Here is a 24,379-nt window from a genome sequence, read left to right on the forward strand (position 1 = left end):
TTGAATTGGCTACCTGAACGGAGGAGGCCCAGGGACCGCCCCTCCCCCCAGGACCCACAGTGTAGATTTACAAGGCTTCATGTACAGGCCCGACGTCTCCCCGAATATCTGCATAATACGTAGTAGGCGCGGTCCCGTCCTATCAATATTTGTAAGAAAAAAAGAGTACATCATCCGCATATAAGGCAATACGATCCGATAGACCAATCGCCCATTCCAGTCCAGTGACTTGGTTGTCAATCTGTACCCAGGACGCTAAAGGTTCCATGGCCAGCGCAAACAGTTAGGGGGACAGCGGACACCCCTGCCTAGTGCCCCGACCAATAGAGAACGAGGAAGAAACAGCGCCCGCCACTCGTACGGACGCCGTCCGGTCTGTATAGAGAAGGGTCGGATAAGACAGGAAGCGTGGTCCAAAATTTTATCTACTGAGAAGTGCGAATAAATATACCCAGCTAAGGGAGTCAAAAGCCCTGTCCATATCTGCAAGTAATAGCGCGTCCCACTCCCCCAGCCCCTGGACAGTTGCCACTGCAACATGTGCGCGCCGTATATTGTGGCGGGTCGCCGGCTGGGGCATAAACCCGGCCTGATCGGGATGCACTGAAGATGTAATATGGGCACAAGGGCGATTGGCCATTGCCTTGGCCAACACCTAGCCCTCCACATTAAGGAGGGATATAGGGCGATAAGATGCATGCTGATCCGGGGGTTCTTCCTGGCTTGTGGAACACTACAATCTCCGCGTGCTTCCAGTCACGAGGCAGACAACCCCGCTCCCTGGCCTCCTCAACCACTCTACAGAAATGCGGTCCCAACTGCAGAAAATAGCGTTAAAAAAAATTCACATCGGAAGCCATTCGGTCCCGGGGCCTTTCCAGGCTGCATCTCACCCAGCGCCGCTCCGAGCTCCTCCTCGGTGAGCGGGAGATCCAGCTCCTTGCGCACCTCGTCGGAGACGGCCTTGGGCGGTAGATCATCAAGAAAGCGACCCACCACCGCTTCGGGAGGCACTCCCTAGGGACATAGAGCTCCGCATAATACTTGGCAAAGCTTTCAGCAATCATGGAGGGGTCGGTGAGAGTGGACCCATCTGGGCCCAAAACGCCTGGTAGGGCCTGGGAGTACAACGACCACTGGCACAACCTATACAACAGCTTGCTGGATTTGTCACCCCACTGGTAGATTCTTCTGCGGGTCGCCAGCCATGCCTGCCGGGCTTCATCAAGTAGAATATGCGCATATTCCTGATGTGTCAAAAGAAGTTGTCGGTGAGCGCGGTGGTCTGCCCCATCCCTACTGCGGGATTCCAATACCAGTAGCTTCGCCTCTGTCTGAACAAAAGTCTCCCTACGCAATCTAAGGGTCGCTGCACAAAACGAGATATCCACCCCTCGAAGTGTGGGCTTCATTGCCTCCCACAGGCAGTCAGCCCCCTCCACCGTCCCTACATTGGTTGACAAGAATTGATCAATGGCTTCTCCCATATGTTCTCTATAGTCCTCCCACTGGAGGTTCCACGCCGAGAGACGCCACCGAAATGGCTGCTGTGCTCTGCCCAAACGTAACGTAAGAGTGATTGGTCCGAAAGTCCACGCGGGAGAATATTGGCGGCAACCACCCTGTTCTCCAGGGCACGGGGGACGAAGATGTAAGCAAGGTGGGAGAGGGAGCCATGGACGGCCGACAAGTATGTATAACCCCGTGCTGACCCATGCAGGCGATGCCAAGGGTCTACCCAATCCAGACTCCACACTAGTGAATGCAGCCTAGTAGGTGCACCTGTGGCCGCCAGGCCGCCAACGATCCCGAGCCAGGTCTAATACATCATTCCAGTCTCCCCCCACAACCGGTAACCCATCAGGTATGTCTGTCCACAGTGTCATGAGCTTTTCAACCATGCCCCAGGAAAGGGGCCGGGGGGCATAAACACTTCCCAAAACTATGGATTCTGTCCCTATCGTCACCTGAATAAATAAATATTTACCCTTTGTATCCCTCCATCCCTTCACGTGTGTGTACGGGACTCTTCTATGTATCAGGATTGCAACCCCCCGGGATCCCCTTACAAACCCGGAGTGAAAAATGTGTACGTACCCAAAGCGTTGGAAGCATAGCGCCTTATTCCCCATAAGATGTGCTTCCTGCAGTAGGAGGATGTCTGCATGTTCTCGCTTTGCCTGTTTAAGTATCGCGCCACGCGTAATTTTTTTTTTGTCCAGCGCCCCCCCGGACATTCCATCTCATTATTTGTAGGGCCCCAGAGGGATCCCGCGTATCACTAAGGGGGCCAGCCATGAAAAAGTGGGAAACATGAGTGTGTACCAGGCAAGACCATTTGAACTGGATAAGGTGACTCAGAAGCAATGTAGGCTAGTGCGATCGAACAACAAACCTCCCCACCCCCCAACCAAACCAACAACACCCCCCCCCCCCACCCCTCCACCCTATACCTCAAAAACGATGAAGTATCTGTTGTGGCGAGCGTGCGTGATAGACCCAAACAGGGCCCCCCCCCCCCCCCCCGCCCGCCAATGGATCCCCAACTTACAACCCATTGTCAGCTGGCCCTTTCCCTGTCAGCAAATGTACTGCAGGGGTAACAGCCCTCAATCGTGCTTCCCCGGTCAAGGCAAACATATCAAGAGATTGATGAAGTAAAACATTCCCCACTAGTCAGTCTAATGCAGTAGGCAGACGCTGAGCCGATGCAGCCCGGGATGAGGTGCTACACGACAAAGATCAGCGTCTAGGCCTGGAGCGTCTGTTTCCTTTCTCTTTCTGCGTAGGTTGTTTTCGCACCATCTCGCTCGACGAAGAGTCTGAATCCCTCTGGGGCAGTGTGTGCGGACGAAGATGCACTGTCATCTGTCCATTGAAAGACCTCTTCTGGTGAATCAAAAAAATGGGTGCGGGATCGATAAACCACCCGCAGTCTAGCAGGGTATAGCAGGGCATAGGGGAGCTTGAGCTCTCGGAGACGGGCTTTTGCTGCCATAAGACTGCCGTTGTTGCTGGACCAGCTTAGTATAGTCCGGTAATATCCGGATACGGGCATTATCAAACAACAGTGCTTCCTTGGCGCTAGCCTGTTTCAGGATAATGTCTGTCATGATAATTGAGTAACTTTGCGATAACAGGCCTCGGACGAGCGCCAGGAGGGGGCTTCTGGGTCAGCGCCCTGTGGGCGCGCTCCACCACATAACACTTAGACAATGACCCCGGAGGGAGCCAACTCTCGAGCCACTGGGTGAGGAACCGCTCCATACCACCCTCCTCGCATCCCTCCGGAAATCCAACAAAGTGAAGATTGTTGCGGCGGGCCCTCCCATCTGCATCTTCCACCCGGGACGCCAGCCCACGTTGGACCGTCTCCAGGGAGGCCACTCGCTTCCGTAGGGTCTCCACCACATCCTCCACTCCAGGGACCCTAGTTTCAGTCTCCGTAATCTCTGCCACCGCATTGCGGAGATCTTGACGCAACAGCATGACACAGATCTCTGTGTTTGCCGTGTCATTAATGTCTCAATCTACCGTAAGGATAGATATTACCGGTACAAGGCCTGCAATACTAATACATTGATACAGATTAGTCTTCCTTTTATGTCTGATGAAGATCATGCTGCTTCAGATGAGACCAGAAGAGCACAGAATCATTTTCATATGATGACTAATAGATTGGAAATGCTCATATAATTCAAGTATACAAGATGTCGCTGAGAAGTTCGCTGTAGTGTTCTTGAGATTTGACGTAATGGAGATTTAAGAAATCATCTGGTCCATCAAGGAACCTTTTTTCAGCTGTAAATGGTCTGTGAAGAAGTGAGGAGAGCCTTGAATCATTACGCGGAATTTTGCTGGTCCTGCAAAAGCAAACTGGTAGTTCAGGTGCTTTAATCTAGGCCGAAGTGCTAGAAAGCCTTTTCTAGTGTCCACAGTTTCTTTGCTATAGTCTTGAGAGATAAAAATGTTGTTGTTTTTCCAGAGTATATGGTTATTTTTACGCATGACGGCAAGGATCAGTTCCACGTGTTGATTACGGAGAGGTTTACATACAATTGGTCTTGGGGTTTTTTTTGGTTTGGGGTGATTCTTGTTGGGACCCGATGGGCCCTATCTTACTCTAGGAGTTTGTTAAAGGACAGGTTAGTAGTTTGCATAAACCAGTTTTCTAAAAAAGTGATGCATGGTCCTCTTCCCCTTCAGGAATTCCAAAAATTCTTAAGTTCCCTTTACTGTTTCTGTCTTCGAGTCCTGACAGGCGTTTCGTTAGAGAATCCATTGTGATTGTTAGGTTTTTGAGGGATTTACATACTTTGGCTTCATTGTCCTCCAACTGGCTGATTCTGCTCTCCGTTTCGGCTAGTCTGATGTTGGTGTCTCTTATGTCCTGTCTAATTGCAGAGACTTATTACTTCGTGGATTTTGCCAGATCATGGACCTCTGCTAATTTATTTAATATGGTGTCCATTGTTGCATTGATGTCGCGTTTGCCTTAAGTGGGTGAATCTGGATTCGGAGGTTCAGCTTTGAGTCTCTTAAGGGTCTTGGCTTCCTTATCGGTCATTTTGATTTGATTATCGTTTTCCTTCAATGTGTACTCTACTCACTCTTTTGCAACCGCGCTTGGCGCCTGCTAATCTTGGTGAACTCTGGTACTCACTATAATGTAGTTGTGTGGATATTGCTGGTTGACACTGACTTAGTGTATTTCTGTGACCTCCAGTAAATAAATTGAGTAGGCTGTGTGCACAGATACCCTAGAGGTGTACAGTAATGCTTATGGAATATGCGCAAAATACACGCCGAGTACCCCCGGGGACCTTCAGAGGCTACATAGGCTTTTAGAATGTTTCAGAGACTTCTAGGGTACTTCAGAAACTTCTAGAATGCTACCAGGGCCGCCATGACTGGGTCAGGCGTGTGGTTGTAACTGGTAGGATTCTGTTTACAAGGTAGATGATCTGTTAAAGGCGCAGATTGAATAAGGTCTTCCTTAGGTATCACAACTTAGAGATTCAAAGTGGGTTCATAGCAGATCTGAGCAGTATAGGCAATCATGGACCTCTTATGTCATTCGCCATCTTAGGGTCAGGCATCCGGATGCAAGAAGACTTATACATTCAGACCACCATCAAGAAGTACAGATACACACAGGTGAATACTTAGACATAGGCTGCTTGTTTAGCTTGTAATAATATTCCTTATGTCACTCTGCCTCGGGGTTAAAGCGCGAGCAATTTTAGAACGCGTTTAGTTTGACTGGTGCTTTCGCGCCGGTACTGCCGCCATTTCGTGTGCAGACTGCTGATTTAAGTGTATATTTATGCTACAACCTTTGTGCCTGTTCCATATGTATGAACTCAGCATCTGGCATTTGGTATTTGACATTTACCATTTAGAGCATTCAAGGCATTCAGAGGTATTCAGAGGCATTCAGAGGCACGATCTGAACGGAGCACAATAACGTGCAATAACGCTCTCATCGTTCAATAGCTTGAAGGTAGCTTGCAGGTGGCCATAGGTATAGCGCGTGTGTACAGGCAGTTGTGTACTAATTAGGGGAATACATTATGAAGGTGTACAGAGTTCACTGCCGTAGCAGTACGCTGGGAGAACGCTCGATTCAGACAGCCGCCATTTTACACGCAGACCCCGACCTTAATTTACAACTTTAGATAGCTGGAAGACTGCAGCCTTTCATGTTAATGCGACCCCCAGTCCTGAGGCCGCTCTGTTGTGCAGTCGGAGTCGGTCAGATGCGCCTTGCTCCCACATTGAGAGCCGATAGCCCACGAGGCACGATGAGACTCAGCGTGTGGCCGGGGCGAGTGACGGCCAGAGAGGGGCAGAGATGCTGAAATCTCTACAGCCCTAACAGATTGACAAAATGCTCCAAATTTGCTGTTGCTGCACTCCTCAAGTGTTCTGCCGTTGTATTGTTGCTTGGGGTGTTGTCCGGTAGTGCGGGAGATGAGTGGAAATGCGAAGTCCGGCATTACCATGGGAGGAGACGAAGGCTCACTCCGCCATCTTCACCGGCGTCCAAACCACGCCCCGGATGTTACTACTTTCATCTGGGGTGGGGGAAAGCAACGATTCCTAACAAAAGTCTTAATGTTGCCTCGGGACCGGGGAGGACTGGCATGCCCCGACTTCTTAGCCTACTACTGGGCGTCACACCTGCGCTATATTTCGGAATGGGCAGTTTGTGAGAGTGAGAAGCACTGGTTCCACATGGACAGGGCCGTGGCTTGTCTCACCCTGTGGGACCTTGCCTGGCTCCCACGAGGTGCCAGACACCGCAGTGCCTATATAGCCACCCCGACAAAAACGGTCTTGGTGATTTGGGATAGAACAACAGTATCTCGTGGCCTTACCACCTTTCCCACCTCCAACACACACCTAGCACGTAACCAGGAGTTCCCACCGGCCCTACACCCCGCTTCCTTCTCTGCGCTTGGCGGCTGGTGAGTGCGGTGTTATACCACAACTTTTTGAAGGGGGATGTTTTAAATCCTTTGAGCAATGCAAGACGGACTTTCATCTTCCCAACACAACACGCCGAGAATATTTTTCCATTTGCCACTGGCTCCACACCCCTTCTTACACAGAGGGCGCAACATGCCAACTTACCCCATTTGAAACCTTAGTCCGATCTTTTAATGGCTCCCGAGGACTGATTTCCAAGACCTACAGGACCCCTCCACACCTACCAACTCAGTTGGCATTGAGACCTCGAGAAAGACATCCCTCTAGACCAGTGGGAACAATTATGGCGAGACATTTCACTCATTTTTAAAAGCGCTGCACAGCAGGAGACGGCGTACAAAATTATGACCCGCTGGTATTATACTCCCTTTAGACTCCAAAGGATGTTCCCTGGATTCGTTCCTCTTTGCTGGCGCTGTCAGGCCTACCAGGGCTCATTCATGCACATATGGTGATCTTGTCCTCTCATTACAATCTTCTGGAAAGAGATCCTGTGCCACATTAGGGATGTAGTGGGATTCCCCCTGCCGAGTTACCCAGGGATAACGATTTTAGGGCTCCGCCCGTGGTCTCTTAAAGCCATGACACACTCGGACTGGCGACTGATCTTTCATATGCTTACTGCAGCAAAACAGGTTATAGCACTTTATTGTAAGAAGGCTTTTGCCGTTTCTCTCCCATAGACTAGCCCATACCACTGATAAATTTGAGCGCACTTGGCAGCCGTTAATCTCGCACCTCTCCAAACTGGAACATGCCCGATCAGTTCCTCCACGCTTGAGGGCCCTCCAACTCTTTGCCGACCCCGTACTTCCAAGGGGAGAACTCTGTGAGGAAGAGGTGGGATAGAGAAGGGGAGGATACTCCTCCTTCCCTCTGCAGAGCTTGCATATAGCCCATGCCTGGGGAACACACTTGGCCCTTCCCAGGGCATCCCTGCACCACGGAGACCAGGCATGATCCGCTCTCCCCCATCCTTCTACTGTCTTTCCTATTTTCTTCTTTCTATTTTTCCAAGTCGTTGGGTATTGGGGGTTTTGTTCTTTCCTTCTCTCATTTCCCAATAGGCCAGCCGAATTGGGGGGGGATCCTCCCCCGACCTTTAGGTGCTGGCAGTACTTGGCACCGTTATAAGCTGTTAGCCCTTGATAAGATGCCCATGGCAGAATGCAGACACGCCTCGACAGACCTTAACAAGGTGTTATGTCACACTCAGTTGGGTTTTAACACTGTAGCCCATGGCCCGGTTATGTACTCCAATTTTTATAGCCTCAATACTGTGGTCTAGCGATATATATCTTGCGTCTTGCTAGCTAAGATTTGCCTTTCATTGCTTACGGCCTGGTGTTTGATAATCTTCTTCTTTTTGATTGTGCAAAAATGAAATAAAAGAGATTTAAAAAATAAATACGTGGCTGGACAGAGTTCTCCGCTCTCAAAATCTGACATTATAAAGCTGTGTGGATTACTGGATAGTTACCGATTTGGTGTAATCGGGGAGAGGATAGCATGCTAAAAAATGAATATTATTAGTCCGGTATTTCTGCTATCCCTGAGATTCCCTAGTAATTCAGGGCGTATGTACTTTCATGACATATACATCGGAATAAATCTATTTTTTACAGAACTTTGGTCCCGAACAAAATGACCGCACAAGTACAGCCTGGGTTAGTGTTTTAAACCTCTTAAAAATGTATTAAGAATTAGCTAATTGGAAGGCTTTTGATGAGAAAGGATATCTGGATAGAGACCTCGTTGACATTATGATAACTACTCCTTGTTCCAATTCAGATTTTCACTGTGGAATCCTTAATGGGTATAGTGAGATCTGCCATGGCTTTGATTATCTACCTGAAGTTAGGATTCTATATGATCACAGTCTCACACAAAAGTGCAACTGGATCAGGGTGGAGTCGCCATCACAGTGGTTGTAGGTAGGTGTTTTCATGGCAGTCTTGTGCTCACTGTTTACATTGTCACATGAGCTGTGGTCCTGTCACTTGACTTTAGAAACTCCTCTTTTTGTCCATGTTAAAGCCATTTTGCACCTTCAAAGTAAGCGTGAAATAATTCCATCTACGAATTGACATTGCAAGGAAGGTGTTTAAAGGACTGTTTTGTCCATTTTCTACAGTAGGTGACCATATCTTAGCTTGTGATGTTATGCACTTTTGCCATTTCATTATGGCCATTTTCACCTGTTTTAAACTTTAAAATCATTGTTGCCTCTCTTAACAAGAGCACAATTTATTTGCTACTACCGCTTGGCTAAATCTCAATCTGTATGATGCTTGTCTGTGAAATTGACCAAAAGGAGCAGAAATAATTTTTCAGTGTTTGTTTGACTTGCGTTACTGTACATTTTTATTGAGTTTCTTAAGGTCATCTGAAAGTACTGTAGTCCACAAGGGCAGAGGTTTCATGTGTTCAGCTTCACCCTTAAAACATAAACAGAACACTTGCAATTTCTTAGGTGAGTATCAGCCAGTTTTAGTTGCTAGATTTCATCACTTCTTGTGTAGCCTGACCAAATGTTTTGGTTAGTTCTTCTCTTGTTATGCACCATACACATTTTCTTGCATTCCTGAGAAGTGTCTTCAGGCTAGGCAATCAATTTTGTGATTTGATCTTTTAAATCCAGGTTGTAATCTTCCTTCTGGCTGCAGTACCACCTGAGGCATATGGGAGGTTGTCGCATACGCTTCTTTGGTGTGAACGATTACAGTGCAATATATTTTTATATGTTGATCTATTGTAGACTTTTGGTGATGATATGGCATTCATAGGATTCAGACCACAGCTCTAGGAAGGTGATACCTGTACGACAGGTTGTTCATGATGAATATGATATGTTGTTGATCCGTCTACGGAAACTATCCAGATCTTCAATTGTACGTTCTAAAATTCACAATACCACTTTTTAATGTTGGGCAAAAATGAATTGTTATAGGAAATCCATTTGTGCTCGTGCTCAGTCATAAATACATTTTCCAGTTCTGATGCAAACTCTACAGGCTTCAGTTCTAGCTGAAACATGATGGTGGAATGAAAGATTCACTTGATAGCCTTGTAAGCAAGACATTTCCAAGTATGTTTGTTTGTTTTTTAAGAAACCTTAGCACCGGAGTCCATTTATTGTGGGAATTTAATTATGACTGCAAAGACTGTCAATTTGATTTTCATACGTACTTGTTTTACTAGGCTTAACAAATGAAATTTAACATAAGTAAGTGTGCAGTCAAGCTTGGATGTCCCTATGTTTCTGGCCTCCACATACTAGAAAATAAGTAAGTCATTCTAGTCTCGAGCCTACATAAGCCTCGATTACTGAAATGGATAGTGTGTGTGATAGGTTGAATCTCCCTGCCATAAAAGTGGCAATTCAGGAAGTCTTTATTTTGCATCCACTCCCAACAACTATTTCCTAACTTCGCTGAGCATTCCATTACTCTACTTGTCTTCCTATCTGTTTGTTGAGGTACTTAAGTAGCTCCAAAACACCATGACCCCTTCCTATATTCAGGAAAGTGTTTTTTTTGTTTTTTTTTAATCAAGGTACTAAGCCACAATGAGATCTGGACTTCTCTATTTTCCCTGATCTCTAAGCCGTATCAAATCATAAAACTTTGAATCGTACTGTCCTTGCATGACACCGTATCATTTTTTAATGCGTATTTAGCAAGTCAGCGGAATAAATTAGAAATACTTCACTGGAGCTATTTTTTATCCTGGAACAAAAAAAAAGGTTAGGTACCAAAATATAGTACTATGCATTACACATGCATGTTACAACTACCAAACAAAACCGTAGCTAGAAATCTAGTGGACCCTGAGACAAGAATACATTTGCCAAGGTTAGCTGGATTTATTTACTGCACATTTAGGCATAGTTTTAGGTTTAAATCTATTTTTATTATTATTCGGAATCCAAACCAGGCATCCCCGCCAACAGCAGTAACTTCCGCCTACAACCCTGCGAGCCGGCACGTTACTGTCAAACATAACCGTTCTGTTTCAGAGCCCATTGACTCGCGTTATGAGGACTTCACTATACACAGCATGCCGCCTACAACCCCGCAGGGCCGGCCGCGATTAGGCTAAACGGGAACCAAATGTGAAACCCCCAACATCCCCCTCGAACCCACCCCTCCCGCCTTCCCCCTTCCCCATACCCCCTCCCCTCTGGTGCCCCCCCTCCCCTACTTCCCCCCCCATCCAGCGCGCGCCTCCAGTGGGACCCTCTAGGTCCCTAAGTCCGTGCACTTACAGTTCTCAGCAGGCCCCTCAAGAGACCTCTTCCTCCCGCGCGGTAAGCCGCAGGAGTCTCAGATATCGCGGGCAAGTCAGTTCTCTGAATTCCGTGATTAGCAGAGACCGAAACGGCTGCCAAAGGTCGTTGAACTGCTCTGCTTCGCCCGCCACCGCCAGCGACATTTTCTCCATCCCCAACACATGCCACAGTCTATGCAGCCAGCCCGTGACTGTGGGGACCGTGGGTGAGCGCCAATGTACTAGTATCGTCTGGACTGCTGACCCCAAAGCAATGGCAATCTGTCTGCCTCTGCGGGATTTCAAGGGATATGTTAGCTCGTTGGGGAGGCCTAATAGAGTGTACGCCGGGAAGCGTGGTATTTCGGTGTCAAAGTGTGAGTCCACCTCATCGATCACCTCCTTCCAAAAGGCAGTCAGCAGGGGGCACTCCCACAATGCGTGCGCCAGCGTACCTATCTGCCCGCAACCCCGCCAGCAGTCCGCCCCCTGACCGTGGTCCATTTCATGTATGCGCTCTGGCGTGTAGTACCAATACGTAGAGACCTTAGTGAAGGTCTCCGTGAGACCAGCATGGTAGGCCGAATGTCTGGCCCTGTACGCGACCTGCTCCCATTCGGCGTGACTCAAGGACCTGCCCAGCTCCTGTTCCCAACGCTCCCTGCCCGGGTTATATAAGTGTGAAGCGGGCGTCTGGAGAAACCTGTACAGGTCACTGATTAGCTTTGTGTCAGATGTGCGTGTCAGGAGCCAGCGCTCATACGGGAGGAGTCGCCTGTCAGCCGCGTCCCGAACTTGAGGGTGCAGCGCCCAGTGGCGGACCTGCAAGTATCGCAATCTTTCGGATTCCGGGAACGCATACTCCTGTTTGAAGCGTGTGAAAGGAAGGACCCCCTCCGGACCGTACAGATGGCACAAGGCCCTGCATCCGGCCGGTCGCCAGTGCTCAAACGCTCCTTTCTCTAGTCCTGGGGTGAAGTCCGGGTTGTCCACTATCGGTGTCAGCGGGGAAGGGAAGGACGTCATACCATACACCAAATTTGTGGCATCCCAGACCCGCAGGGCCACTCTAGTGATGTAGGAGGCGTAGAGATTCGCCGGGCGGTGAACTCGGCGCAGGAATGGTACCTCCTGTAGAGGCCGCCCCGCCACCGCCTGATCCTGGAATAGCCAGTGTTTGTCTGACTCCCAGCGGCTCCATTCCACTAGATATAACGCAGCTGTGACGCGTAGAAGTATTTCTGCAGATCCGGGACTCCGAGACCTCCCGCCTCCGCCGACAACATCGAGAGCGCCCTTCTCATCCTGGGTCTCCGACTCTGCCAGATGAAACCCCCCAATTCAGATTGCGTCTTCCGAAGCCACTCCACCGGGGGCTGCAGCGGGAGCGCCCGAAACAAGTATAATATCTGAGGCAAGATTGTCATTTTAACTGCCGCCACTCTCCCTAGCAGTGAAAGAGTGCCTCGGTCCCATCGAGTGAGTTCCCCTCGGACTTTCTTGCTCAAGGCGGTATAGTTCGCCGCTACCATTGCCGGCAGGGTGGGGGCTAGCTGGATCCCTAGATAGGACACCGAGTCCGAGGACCAAAGTATCGGGACACTTTGCCGCAAGAGAGCTTTGGTTCCCGGCGCCAGGGAGAGGTCCAGAGCCGCAGACTTCCCCATGTTCATCCGGAATCCCGACACCGCCGCGAACGAGGTAAGTTCCGCAATACAGGCCGGCAAGGCAGAAAGCGGGTCTTCCAGTGAGAAGATCACATCATCCGCATATAGACTTACGGCGTGACTGAAGCCTCCGAACCTCACCCCCCTAACCGCCGGATTGTCCCGTACCCGCTGCGCGAAGGGTTCCATATATAGTGCGAAAAGTAAAGGCGACAGCGGGCATCCCTGTCTCGTGCCCCTTTCTATGTCGAAGCTCCTGGAGTCATATCCATTCACTCTTACCACTGCGGTCGGGGATCGGTAGCAATTGAAGATCATACAACGGAATTTCTCTCCTATCCCTACCTTCGTCAAGACCTGTTCCAGGAATGGCCAGTGGACCCTATCAAACGCCTTCTCGGCGTCCACTGACAGCAGCATTCTTTCCCCGGGGATTCGCGACGCCTTTTCTATCAGGTGTATGATTCTCTTGGTGTTGTCAACTGTCTGTCGCCCCGGCACGAAACCTGCCTGGTCCGGATCCACCAACCCCGGGAGCAGTGGGGTCAAACGGCTCGCCAAGATCCCGGTGTAAAGCTTGAGATCGATGTTTAAGAGTGATATAGGCCTATAAGAGCTGCACTGTGACCGGTCCTTCCCCGGTTTGGGGATGACCACCAGTGACGCCCGCAACAGGTCCGGCGGTATGGCCCCCTTCGTCGCAAAGGAATTGAACAACCGCGTAAGGATCGGAGCGAGCGGCGTGCAGAAAGTCTTGTAGAAGAGGGAGGTATACCCGTCTGGGCCCGGGGATTTACCATGCTTAAGCTTAGCAATGGCCGAGATAACTTCCTCTATACGGATCTCCCTCTCCAGTGCGTCCGCCTGCGCGGGCGTCAGGGACAGCAAAGTGACCGATTCCAGGTAGTCCGCCGTGGCAGGCGCGTCCGAGGGTTCCTCCGCGTACAAGTCCGCGTAATACCTACGAAAAAGTTCCGCAATTTGGGCATCCTCTGTGGCCACCGGTCCCGTGGGGTCGGTGATCGCCTTCACCGTCTGACTCTGCCATGCTACTCTCAACTTGCTCGCCAAGACCGGCCGCATTTGTCCCCCCCCTGTGTAATAGGCGTGCCGAAGGCGTAGCGCCGCGTACTCCGCACGGTCCATGTCTAGAGCCGTCAGGAGCTTTCTTGCTCCCACGAGCTGCCGCCAGACCCGTGGGGCGCCTGTCCTCCTGTGTATGTGTTCCAGTTCCCTGACCCGTTGTGTGAGTTTCTCCCGTTTCTGTCGTCGCATTGCGTTATCCGCCGCGGAGATCGCGATAAATTCCCCCCGGAGTACCGCCTTTAGCGCCGCCCACTGTGTCGCTCGCGACGTGTCTGAGGTCTCGTTGTGATTCAGGTAGTCCCGAATCGCTGTCGTCACCTGTTGGACCACCTCCCGTCTATGTAGCCACGCGTCCCGGAGACGCCAGACTCTAGGGGGTGGAGAAGTCTGCGGCAGGCAGAAGGTCGCCGTCACCTGGGCGTGATCTGACATGGAGATCACTCCAATGTCCACCGCCGTAGCCAGTCCACAGACCGGCCCAGTGACCAGAAAATGGTCTAGCCTCGCGTAGGTCTTATGTGCGTGCGAGTAGAAGGAGTAATCCCGGTCCGTCGGGTGCAGGTGACGCCAGAGGTCCGCGAGGTCCATAGCCGCCAGCTGCGCCTTGCACCCCTCCAAGAACTCACCAGTCTGCAGCGAGCGGGGCGCAGACCTGTCAAGGGCAGCGTCAAAGACCATGTTAAAGTCTCCCCCTACGATAACGTGTCTATCCGGTGTGGCTGTGATCGCGCCTAGCGCCACGCCGAGGAAACGTTCTTGGTGCTCGTTAGGGCTATACAGAGACCCTACCGTAAAAGGGAGGCCGGCTATCCTAAATCTATACGCTAAAAGCCTGCCTTTGTGTTCCGTCTGCTTGTGGAGCACCTCTCCTCGGAAGTGCCGGGCAACCAGTATCGCCACTCCCGCCGTTTTAGTGGTGCTGGACGAGAAGAATTGAGTGGGGAAAGCTGAGGAACGCAGCCTGGCACAGTCTCGGGGCAAGAGGTGTGTCTCCTGTAGAAGACAAATGTCGCCCGCGCGCCTTCCAGGAGGGAGAGGACAGCTCGCCGTTTGATCGGGTTGTTGAGGCCCCTGACATTCAGTGTTACAATTTGAAGTGCCGTGGGCGTCATTGGCGGTGGCAAGGTTGACAGCAGGGCTCCCGCCGGGGCCCGAGGGGCTGAGTGTGTGCACCGCCACTGCGGCCGTGCTACCGGGCGCGCGCTGGATTACCCCCCCACCCCTCCTTCGACCCCCCCCCTCCTCCCCACCCCTCTCCCATGGGCCCCTCCCGTCCCCCCTCCCCTCCCCAATTCCTGCAACAGGCACCCCTCCCACCCTTCCACCCTCCCCTCGGCAACGTGCCAACAATTCCCGCAGTACCCCCTTCCCGCACCCCACAACCTGAGTCAACATTGTCCAATTCTAGTCCGCAAGGGACGAGTCTTTGGTAAAGTATTCAAGTGGGCGTCCTGTCACCGAACCCCCCTCCCCCCCGCCCGGCCCCCAAACCTGCTCAATGTAGAAGGCTGTGTTGATCTCCCCCCGGAGCAGACTTATGCTGTCGGCGCCGTGTCACTGGGTCTTGTGTTCTCCGCCACCTCAGTCACCGCCTCCGCCATGTTCGCTCGAATGGTGGGCGAGTCCGGTCTCGCCACTCGTGGACGAGCGTGCCGCCTCGGTACCTGTTGCCACCCGCCACTGTTGGTGCGTCCCCGCCTCCGCGGGGGCACCTCCTCCTCCGGCACCGAAATACCCAAGACTCCACACGTCTCCCGCAGGGAACGTAGGTGATGCACAGTGCCATTCCACCGGAATATGAGTCTAAACGGGTGTCCCCAAGTGTATGGCGTGTCGTGCGACCTCAAGAAGTCAGTGGCGAGCTTGAACGCTTTCCGTTTCTGAAGCGTGATGGAGGACAGATCTTGATACAGGGCTACTGGGTGGCCCCGGAAGGTGATGGAGTGCTTCTTCCGAGCCTCTGCCAGAATGCGCTCCTTGAGCGGGAAGTCCGGGAGAAAGGCCAAGATGTCCGGGGGCGGTAGCGACGCCCGGCGCCGCGGCCCCACCCGATGCGCCCGGTCAATCCGGATGTGGAACCCGTCCGACTCTCCCAGGACTTCTCGGAACAGGGCCTGCAGGTATCCCACCATGTCCGTCCCTTCCTCTGTGAGCGGAACGCCTCGGACCCGGATATTGTTGCGCCGTGACCTGTTTTCTAAGTCCTCTGCGTGCGCCTGGAGGTCGATCTGTTGATCCCTGAGGCTGAGCACCTCTTGTTGCAGTCGCTCCAGTTCTTCATCCCTGTTCCGTCCGGAGTCCTCTATCGCGTCCACCCGTTCTCCCAGGCTGTCCACCTCCCTGTGGACCTCCCGAACCTCGCTGGCCACCTCCTTCTTCAGGGCTTGGAAATCTTCCCGTAGGGAGCCGAATAGGGATTCCATGAAGGATCTGGTGATCGGAGGCTCTCCGTCATCTGCGGCCAGTGTCCCTCCGGAGGGGCCGGGCGATTGCCGTCCCCGCTCTGTTCTTTGCTGGTTCCTGCCCAGCATCTCGGGGAGGGTGCGTTCCCCCTTCCGTCCTCCTCTACTACCCGCCATGTACTCCGGGTACTGCACTGGTCGATCCCTCGGTGCTATCGCCGCCCCCCCAAGGGCGTCTGTCCTGCGCCGTCTGCTCCGCGGTTCCCCCTGTCGCGGTGGAAGCGCTCTTGTGGTCCGTGGGGGTGTCCCACTGGGAGCTCTCCGCTCGCTCCCCTCCGCGGTCGGCTCGCCGCCGCCCCCACTGCTGTCTCCGTGGGTGCTTAGGTCAGGCGCCGCTATATGCTTGGGCCGAGTCCAGGCGCTCTTCTCAGGCCTCTAGGCCCAACCAGTCTCTGAACTGGGTCTTCGGGCTGCTGCACCCCCCCCCCCCAAGATCCTCAGGTCACGGTACCGTCGTGTCTCGGTGCCCTCATCCGCGTTGAGACCCTTCCACCGTGCCTCCCTCCGGGCAGCTGGTTCACTCACGGCTCGCCGGCCTCCGGCTGTCTCGTGGCTGCCCTGCCACTGCTCGGGCGGAGAGCCCGTATTCCGCGCTCAGGGCTGAGGTCCGTTCAGCGCCAACTCAGGGTCCGCCGCCGTCGCCCGCTCTCTAGGCCTGGAATCAGTCCGCTATTCGCCGCTGGGGGAGCCGGGGCGCTCCGGATCCTGCATGTGCGCCGCTTCCCCGTTTTTCAGCGGCGGGGGCGAGATCGCGCCCCCCCCCCCGCTCCGATTACCTCCACAGCAGCTCTGTGCCTCAGCGCTTGCCAGTCCAGCCTTATGCGGGGCCCCCCGCTGGTGCTTCGGCCGTCCCTAGCGCCGCGGCCGACCTTCGCGCCCAAGACCGGGCTCTCTCTTACTCAGGCGTCCGGCCTCGCTGTCGTCTGCTCCGGCCGGATGCTCCGCCCCCACACGGTCGCGACCTTCGTTCTCCGTCAGCGGGCGCCGCGGGATTAGCTCCCGCTCTCCGAGCCGCCAGGTCGCCTCCACCAGTGCTCCCGAGGCTCCGCCGCCCGTTTCCCGGTCCTCCGGGGGGAGATACGATGGCTAATGGCAGTTCAAGGGCCAGCGAAGCGGGAGCCGGCGGAGAAGCCGTCCGCTCACCTCGCCATCTTGGCCACGCCCCCTTAGGCATAGTTTTATAATGGGACTTTGCTTTGTGAAAGGACAACAAGAGTTATATCATATCCACCTGCTTGGGTATTGGAGAAGTGTGTTACCAAAAAATGAAGTAATGCAGAGAGGATACTAAACAGTGACGTCATCCTCCATTTTTGGGTAAAATTCATCAAATCATCTGTGTAATGTCTGCTATAATCAAGTCAGAATACACCATTAAGTTTTCAGTCTAGAGACTAGCAGACAGCACCGTGTGCAGCTGACTTGTTTGCATTCATGTGTAACGTCGCTCTTACAGCAAATGTTTTCACTGTATGTTGGTGGTTGATAATTTCTCTGCTTGCAAGAATTGTGTTTCTAACAATTAAATATGAAAATCTTTTGAATTTATGTGAGCACATATTTCTGGGAATAGCAATAATTCTGGAAAACATCTAGGAGTAGAATTTTTGGAACATTGCTTCTAAAACAGCTAAGAACTCTCTCAATCTGTTGAGGCTACCCTGATTTTGATCTAGATAGCTGATATAAGATTCTAAAGGGTTTTAAGATTCGAAAACGGATTGCTCAGTGTTTCTGCCATTTGAGCTGTTTAATGTAAAGGAAGGTGCCCAACAGTGCTGCTTAATACCAATTTCCATTAAAATGCGCACAGAGGAAGTAACAAATACACTGCAGAAAATAGAGGGATCAATCAATCTGGGATTTATACAGCTCAGCAAATCACCTTTGAGGGTGCTGGGGTAGCTTGCTGCTTTGTGGTAATTTGTTCAATTGAACGTCCACGTCTTAAGTCCTTTCTTGAATTCCTGGAGCCATGGGGCGGAACAGAGGTGCAGGGGAAGGTTGTTCCAAGCCCTGGCCGCCAGGTGTGAGAAGGAGCGTCTGAAGCAACAACTGCTGTTGCTTCGGCGGATCTGGGGGTCTTTGCGAAGAAGAGGGAGGTGGATAGATATCTATTCAGGTGGTGGAAAGCTATGCATTTATTGATGTATGCTGCTCCTTTGCTGTGCAGGGCTTGGTATGCGTCAACATTTTAAAATGACTTCTCTTCTGGATCAGGGGACAATGTAGCTACTTGAGGTATAGTGTAATGTGGGTCCTTTGGGGAGGTTGAGAATAAGTTTTTCCACTGAGTTTTGTATTGTCTGTAGTCTCTTCTGAAGGTGTGTGGTGATTCCTACGTAGAGTGTGTTCCCATAGTCCAGTCTGCTGGTGACGAGGGTTTGCATGATGGTCTGTCTGGTGTTGATTGGGAGTCACCTGAAGATCTTGCGGCGTTTGCGTAGGGTGTGGAAGCAGGTGGATGAGCATGCATGTACACTACTTTTTAGCAGAGAAAACCTCTTTGGTGAAGTAGCATTAGTTACAAGTAGCAAATAGCCTGTCAAATTTACATCAATCGATTATGGACTACTTCTGCCTCCTTTTCCCTCGTTAATGCTCTGTAAGTATAATGATGTTTCTTAAATTGAGAAAAAGCATGGTTTCCATTGTATGCTTTTTATCCCTGTTTATTGTATGTTTTATCTTCTCTAAGTATGTATTGTCAAACATTCTGCTCAAGTGATCTTGTAGTTAAATACACTGTTTTTGTTCTGTATCCTAGGATCCGAGCAAAGATTGTGGATCCATACAATAAAATAGTGTCTCGCACAGCACAACTAGCAAGGCTGCAGGTACGCAATTCACATTTCATATATTTGTAATTCTTTTATTAATATTTTATTTGTATGTTTTGGTTAGAATGTTTCTGGTACCAGTACTTGTCAATATTCAGATTAGTTGGTTCCATTATTAGCTAACTCATTAATGGAATCCATACATTCAACTACCATTAATGGAATCATTCTCTGGCCCATATATATTACAATAAGTCCTTAATATATTTGGAACAGAATCGTTCTTTTTCTTCTTAATTGCAGAATATGACACTTGGAGCCTTTCAGGGAGAAGGTTTTATCTTCCTACTAGCAGATCTGCTTGGATCGCGACACTAGCTTCTGCAATGAATATGCTCTGAAGTATAACAAATTTTGTGTTGGAACCGATTGATGGGACATTGAAGGGTTGCCTCATAAGAAATAAATGAGCCCATCAGCAGCATCAAGTAGAGTATACACAGCAGATTGCCCTTTCCCAGGAGTCGCACTACAACCGCATGTCAGTGTTGTCTCACCTTCCTTCAATGCCTGTCCTCACTTTTTAGAGCGGTTGTGCACAGGGTCACCCCAAATGCTGGACTTAGTTTCATTTTAAAGGAAAGCAGAGCTAGCAACCAATTAAGCTATAATCAAACTAGGTTTGGAGAGGGATTGGCTAGTGAATGTACATGGATTGTGACAAAGGATCAGAGGAGAAGTGGAGGCAGTGTAGCTGTAAAATGTGATAGTGAAGGCATACCCGAAACTTTAAATTCTCTGTTATTTTAAGTTTTATGTTATAGTGACTGTTAACATATCAGTCACACTTAAATCACCTTAAACTTAAAGTTAAAAGTGGTCTGGTGGGTGTGTGGGGTTTCTGATGGTGGGTTTGCGGACATTGGTTGGTGTTCATATGTCTCTGTGATAGTGGCTGTGTGGTTCTCTGATGTGTACGTGCTTCTAATTGTATGTTGGCATTTGTTGTTGATTGTTTCTTGGCATGTGATGTTCTGTTTTGCTTTTGATGGAGATTTCAGAAGTGTATTATAATTTTTTAGTGTATTTTCCACTTTGCCCAAGCAGTGTTAAAATTTCACCCTTTTTCCCCCAACACATTGCCTTTCCCAAAGCTTGGGGGTGAATTCTGCCCTTGCCTTACCCAGAGGTGATAGTTTTGTTTCCAGGCCTCAATGCTCTGCCTGTCCGGCAACAGTTTGTGGTATACAAAGATGCGGAGAAACTCCACTCAGCTGTGCCCTGCAGCATTCAGAAAGAAGTGCAGGAGCAAGGCAGCTGCCCCGCCCTCTGTTTCTTTTTTCTAACACCTCTCTTCTTTGGGTCAGGCAGAGGATGTGAGAGGAAGTGATAATGATCACCCTGCTCTTCACAATGCAGGGAGGATGGTAGCTTCATTCAGTCAACAATGTGGTGCAGGTCGGAGAACAGGTGAATGTAATACCTTAACTTGTACATTTGTGGTCTTTTTTGGGGTTTTGTGCTGTAGCCATTTTTGTCACCTTCTCATGCCACCCTTAACGGTCGTTCAACTTTAATTCTTTTTAGGGAAATTATATTAGTGTCGGTGATGCACTTACCATTAAAGTGACACTGTTCAGTTTGATAATAAGTTTGATGATAACTTTGGCACCATTTGATGAATCATCAAAACATTCTGCCACTCACTTGGCTGATCAGAACAAGTATCCTGCAGATCTATCTGGGGTGAAAGGATGTTAAGGTGGTAGTTGTAAAAAAAGATGGATTTTTAATTCAGGCTTGCATAGGAAATGTTGCTCTATACTATAGCAAAACAAAAAACGCTGAATAGAATTACATCAAACTTGCCATGAAAGTAGAACTTCAATCAGAAAGCTTGCTTTTTGTGGTGGTGTTCAGATGGATCAGAAAAAAGTGCCAGGTAGGTTTTGTATGGTTAATACTTTTGTTTTGGTTCACCTTGCATGATAACCATTTCTAATATTTCGATGGGGCCCAATAGATAAGTATACAAAAGTCCTGAACAGTTTTCCTGAAACAGAAAAGTGCTTCTGCAGTGCAGCGAGCATGCCAAATAGCCAAGTCAAAATAACTTTATTCGGTGGCCAAGCGGTCCAACATGGCGGATGCGCATTAGCCTGGCTCCTTTAGCCCTGCCTTTTCCTACATCATCCTGCCGATAAGCAGCACCACCTTGCCCAGCCGATCAATACCTGGGTTGCCCCGGGGGGCGCTTCATTGGTGATATTTGTGAGCCTGTGGTGGTGGAGTCCGTTGTTCGGAGATCCAGCGCAAAGAGAGCCTGGGAAATACGGCCAGGCCACAGCCTCCGGGGACTCGTCCTACAGCACATCCGGTTATGGTGGTGCCTTGTTGGAGCCTCGGTGGGACTGTGCCTGGTGCCCCGGACCGGGATACAGCACCTACGGTTCCGGATTCATCGAGAGGACTACGTCGGCACCGACTCTGTTTTCGGAGTCGTAGATGGCCTGGGGCACCCGATTGCGGCCTTTAGGAGGGCCGGGGGGGCACACTCGGGCCTGCCCACCTTACAATGCCTTGTCAGCATTCCGTCCATCATTTGTTTGTTGTAACACCTTACAATGCCCGGCGGGTCGATTCCCCCCAGATATTGCCTGCATGTGACATCGGCTGGAGTGAGGATAAAGACTGGCCATAAGGACACACGAGGTGAGGAGGGGCGCCCACATACACTGACCTCGAACACATCCTTGACGGGCCCTGGGGTTGGTTGAGACCCCAGAGCCCCCTACTTGTTGTTGGCCCAGAGACTGTTGCCTACGTTGGCCCTGGTATTGGACCGAGGAGGGCTTGGGACACCTGGCCGAGATCCGGGATGGGCGTACTCTGAGCCGTGGCCTAATTTACCCATGGATATTGCCTGCATGTAACACCGGCCGGAGTAAGGACACAGACTGGCCATAAAGACATGAGGAGAGGAGGGGCGCCCACATACACCGACTTCGACCTCGGATACATCACTGACGGGCCCTGGGTTGGCTGAGGTCCCGGTGCCCGCTGCTTGTTGACGGCCCAGAGTCTGTCGCCCGCGCTGGCCCTGGGATTGGACCAAGGAGGGCCTGGGACACCTGGCCATGATCCGGGGCGGGCGTGCTCTAAGCCGTGGCCTGATTTACATCGAAGTTTCCTGCACCGAGGAACTGGACAACGCGATGTGCGGATCTCTCCAGGTACGGCTTGGGGTTCATTGGGGCAGTGGCGGGATACCCGGTGAGCAATAAGAATCTGGCGAGGTGCGGGACGCTTCCGCCATTGACGGTGCGGTATATTCTTAGCCCCCAGGAGATTACAAGATCTGGGTGGCCCTAGACAACAATACAGAATAGGTTGCCTCCTTACTCAATCCGGCATGCACAGAGGGACAGGCCTGTGGCCCTAAACCGCAGAGGTTTGGTATCTCGCAGATAACTGGCTGCCAATGTGTCACCACGCCGCTGATTTATCCTACATCATACGCCTGCTTGCCCCCCAGCGCGACACAACTATTCGAGAAGGACGAGGGTTGCTCCCTTTAGCGATTGGGGGATCACCACGTCTGCAGAGGCAGCCGGGCTAGGTCCTGGTGCGGCTTGTTGATGTGGAGGATCCTCCGTTGCGCCAGAACCCCTAAGTGCCAGTGTCTAGATACTTACCAGCCTCAGGGGGCATAGACTTCCAGTACTTCTTCCCGGACCAGAGTACACAATTACCCCCTGGACCCTCAAATTACAGCTCTATCATCATCACCATGTCCATGGACCACTCAACCATATCTTCAGCAAAACAAAGCACTATGGATAAATTCACATGGAGTGGCACCGGCTCTACCACCCCCGACGGCGCTGCGACGGACACCGCCACGATTCTGGTGGCAATTGACCAATCGCGCAACATGCTTGATGCTAAAATTGGCACGGTCGCGGCGGAAGTAATGTTGTTGCGCCAGGACCTGCGTAACGCTGTGGAACGGATCACACAGGCCGAAACCAGAGTCTCGGAAGTGGAAGACACCCTAGAGTCGCTTTCCAAGGGTCTGGCCACATGAGTGGTGGAAGCCGAGGGGAGAGCCAGATGTAATAACTTAGGCTTTGTGGGATTCCATGAGGGATGCGTGGGCTCGGACATGTGCACCTTCCTAGAACATTGGCTCAAAACTTGGATCCCCAAGGGTTGTCTGTCACCCTGCTTCATACTGGAGCGAGCCCATCGTGCAGTTGCTGTGAGACCTCCCCCTGGCGCCCCTCCCCCAAACTCTAATCGCACGGATCCTAAACTACCACGATCGGGATACCATTCTGAAACAAGCTAGAGGGCAAAAATCCCTCACTTTTGAATCCCTCACTTTTGAATCCCAACCAATAATGATATTCCCTGACTATACTAAACTGGTGCAGTAGCAGAGGCAATTCTTCCCAGCTGCGAAGACACGTCTTCAGGAGTTACAGATTCCATATATGTTGCTCTTCCCGGCTCATCTTCGTGTCAGTTATAAAAACAGTACCTTGTTCTTTGACACTCCAGAGGACTCCTTGCAATGGATGGAAGAACGACGCACGGTTAAACCATATACACCTCGGCCACGGGATTCAGACACCTCAACTGGCGACCCATGCCATAACAAGGACAGCAACCCCATGGAAAAAAGACTTCATCGATCAAGGTCCTCTTGGTGCTCTGGATCGCAATGCGACGGGCAGGTCAATAAATGAGATAAATGATGCAGGGCTTTAAGTGGGTCGACTTTTTGGATTCCAGAGCCTACTTGTAGGTGGGCTGAGGAAGTACTTCTTCAACATGATCTGCACATCGGCACAGGATTGGGTTACTCTACTGAACTGGACATTTCAGATCCCAGAGACATTTTATAGGGATATATGGGGATCCATAGGACTGTTCCAGCCTTTAACCCCCGTTGGGGTGAGGACTGTATACACTCCGCGACAGATACTTCTCTGTTCCTTGAGGTATTGGGGAGGGTTAGGGTGGGGGTGTGTGTTCTGATTATTAATATTATTGGTTCACGTTGTCCTAATGTCCCCTCTGTGCATCGTCGCAGTTAGTCCTCTCCACACACATTCTATAAACCATATCCCAGTACATCATGACTATACATTCCTCTAAAATTGACTCGACTGTGGGAATACCAGTGGTAACCTCGAATATCAGAGGTCTGCTTGATCATGTCAAACGGGGAGCGGTCCTCCGACACGCAAAACAGTTGGGGGCTGACATCCTGTTACTTCAAGAAACACATTTGCTGGGGACTAAAACCCCATGCCTGGCTCGTTTTGGATTTATTCACACATTCCACTCCAGCTTTACGAGGGGCTCTAGAGGAGTAGCCATCCTAATCCACCATAGAGTAGAGTTCACACACATTCACACTTGGGCTGACACGCAGGTCAGATATCTTTTTGTTCATGGCACAATTGGCTGGGAGGCCGTTGTACCGGAAAGTGTATATGCCCCTCCACCACTCAGTTACACATTTACCGAATCCATAATGGGCACCTGGGGGTCCTTTCCTGATGTCTTAGCACTGACTGGGGGGGGGGAGGGGATTGGAACGACGTCCTACATC

General features: G+C 51.0%; 1 protein-coding gene across 1 annotated transcript in view; it reads left to right on the plus strand.

Moving 5' to 3' along the window:
* Positions 1-24,379, plus strand: part of COG5 (component of oligomeric golgi complex 5) — a 1,436,183-nt gene that overhangs the window by 196,525 nt on the left and 1,215,279 nt on the right. Inside the window, exon 5 of the mRNA XM_085654126.1 lies at positions 18,744-18,813. Within this exon, the coding sequence (XP_085510252.1) occupies positions 18,744-18,813 (70 nt within the window). The remainder of the gene's footprint in view (positions 1-18,743; positions 18,814-24,379) is intronic.

The sequence above is a fragment of the Triturus cristatus genome, chromosome 4_1 (assembly GCF_964204655.1).
Source record: "Triturus cristatus chromosome 4_1, aTriCri1.1, whole genome shotgun sequence".
NCBI lineage: Eukaryota > Metazoa > Chordata > Amphibia > Caudata > Salamandridae > Triturus > Triturus cristatus.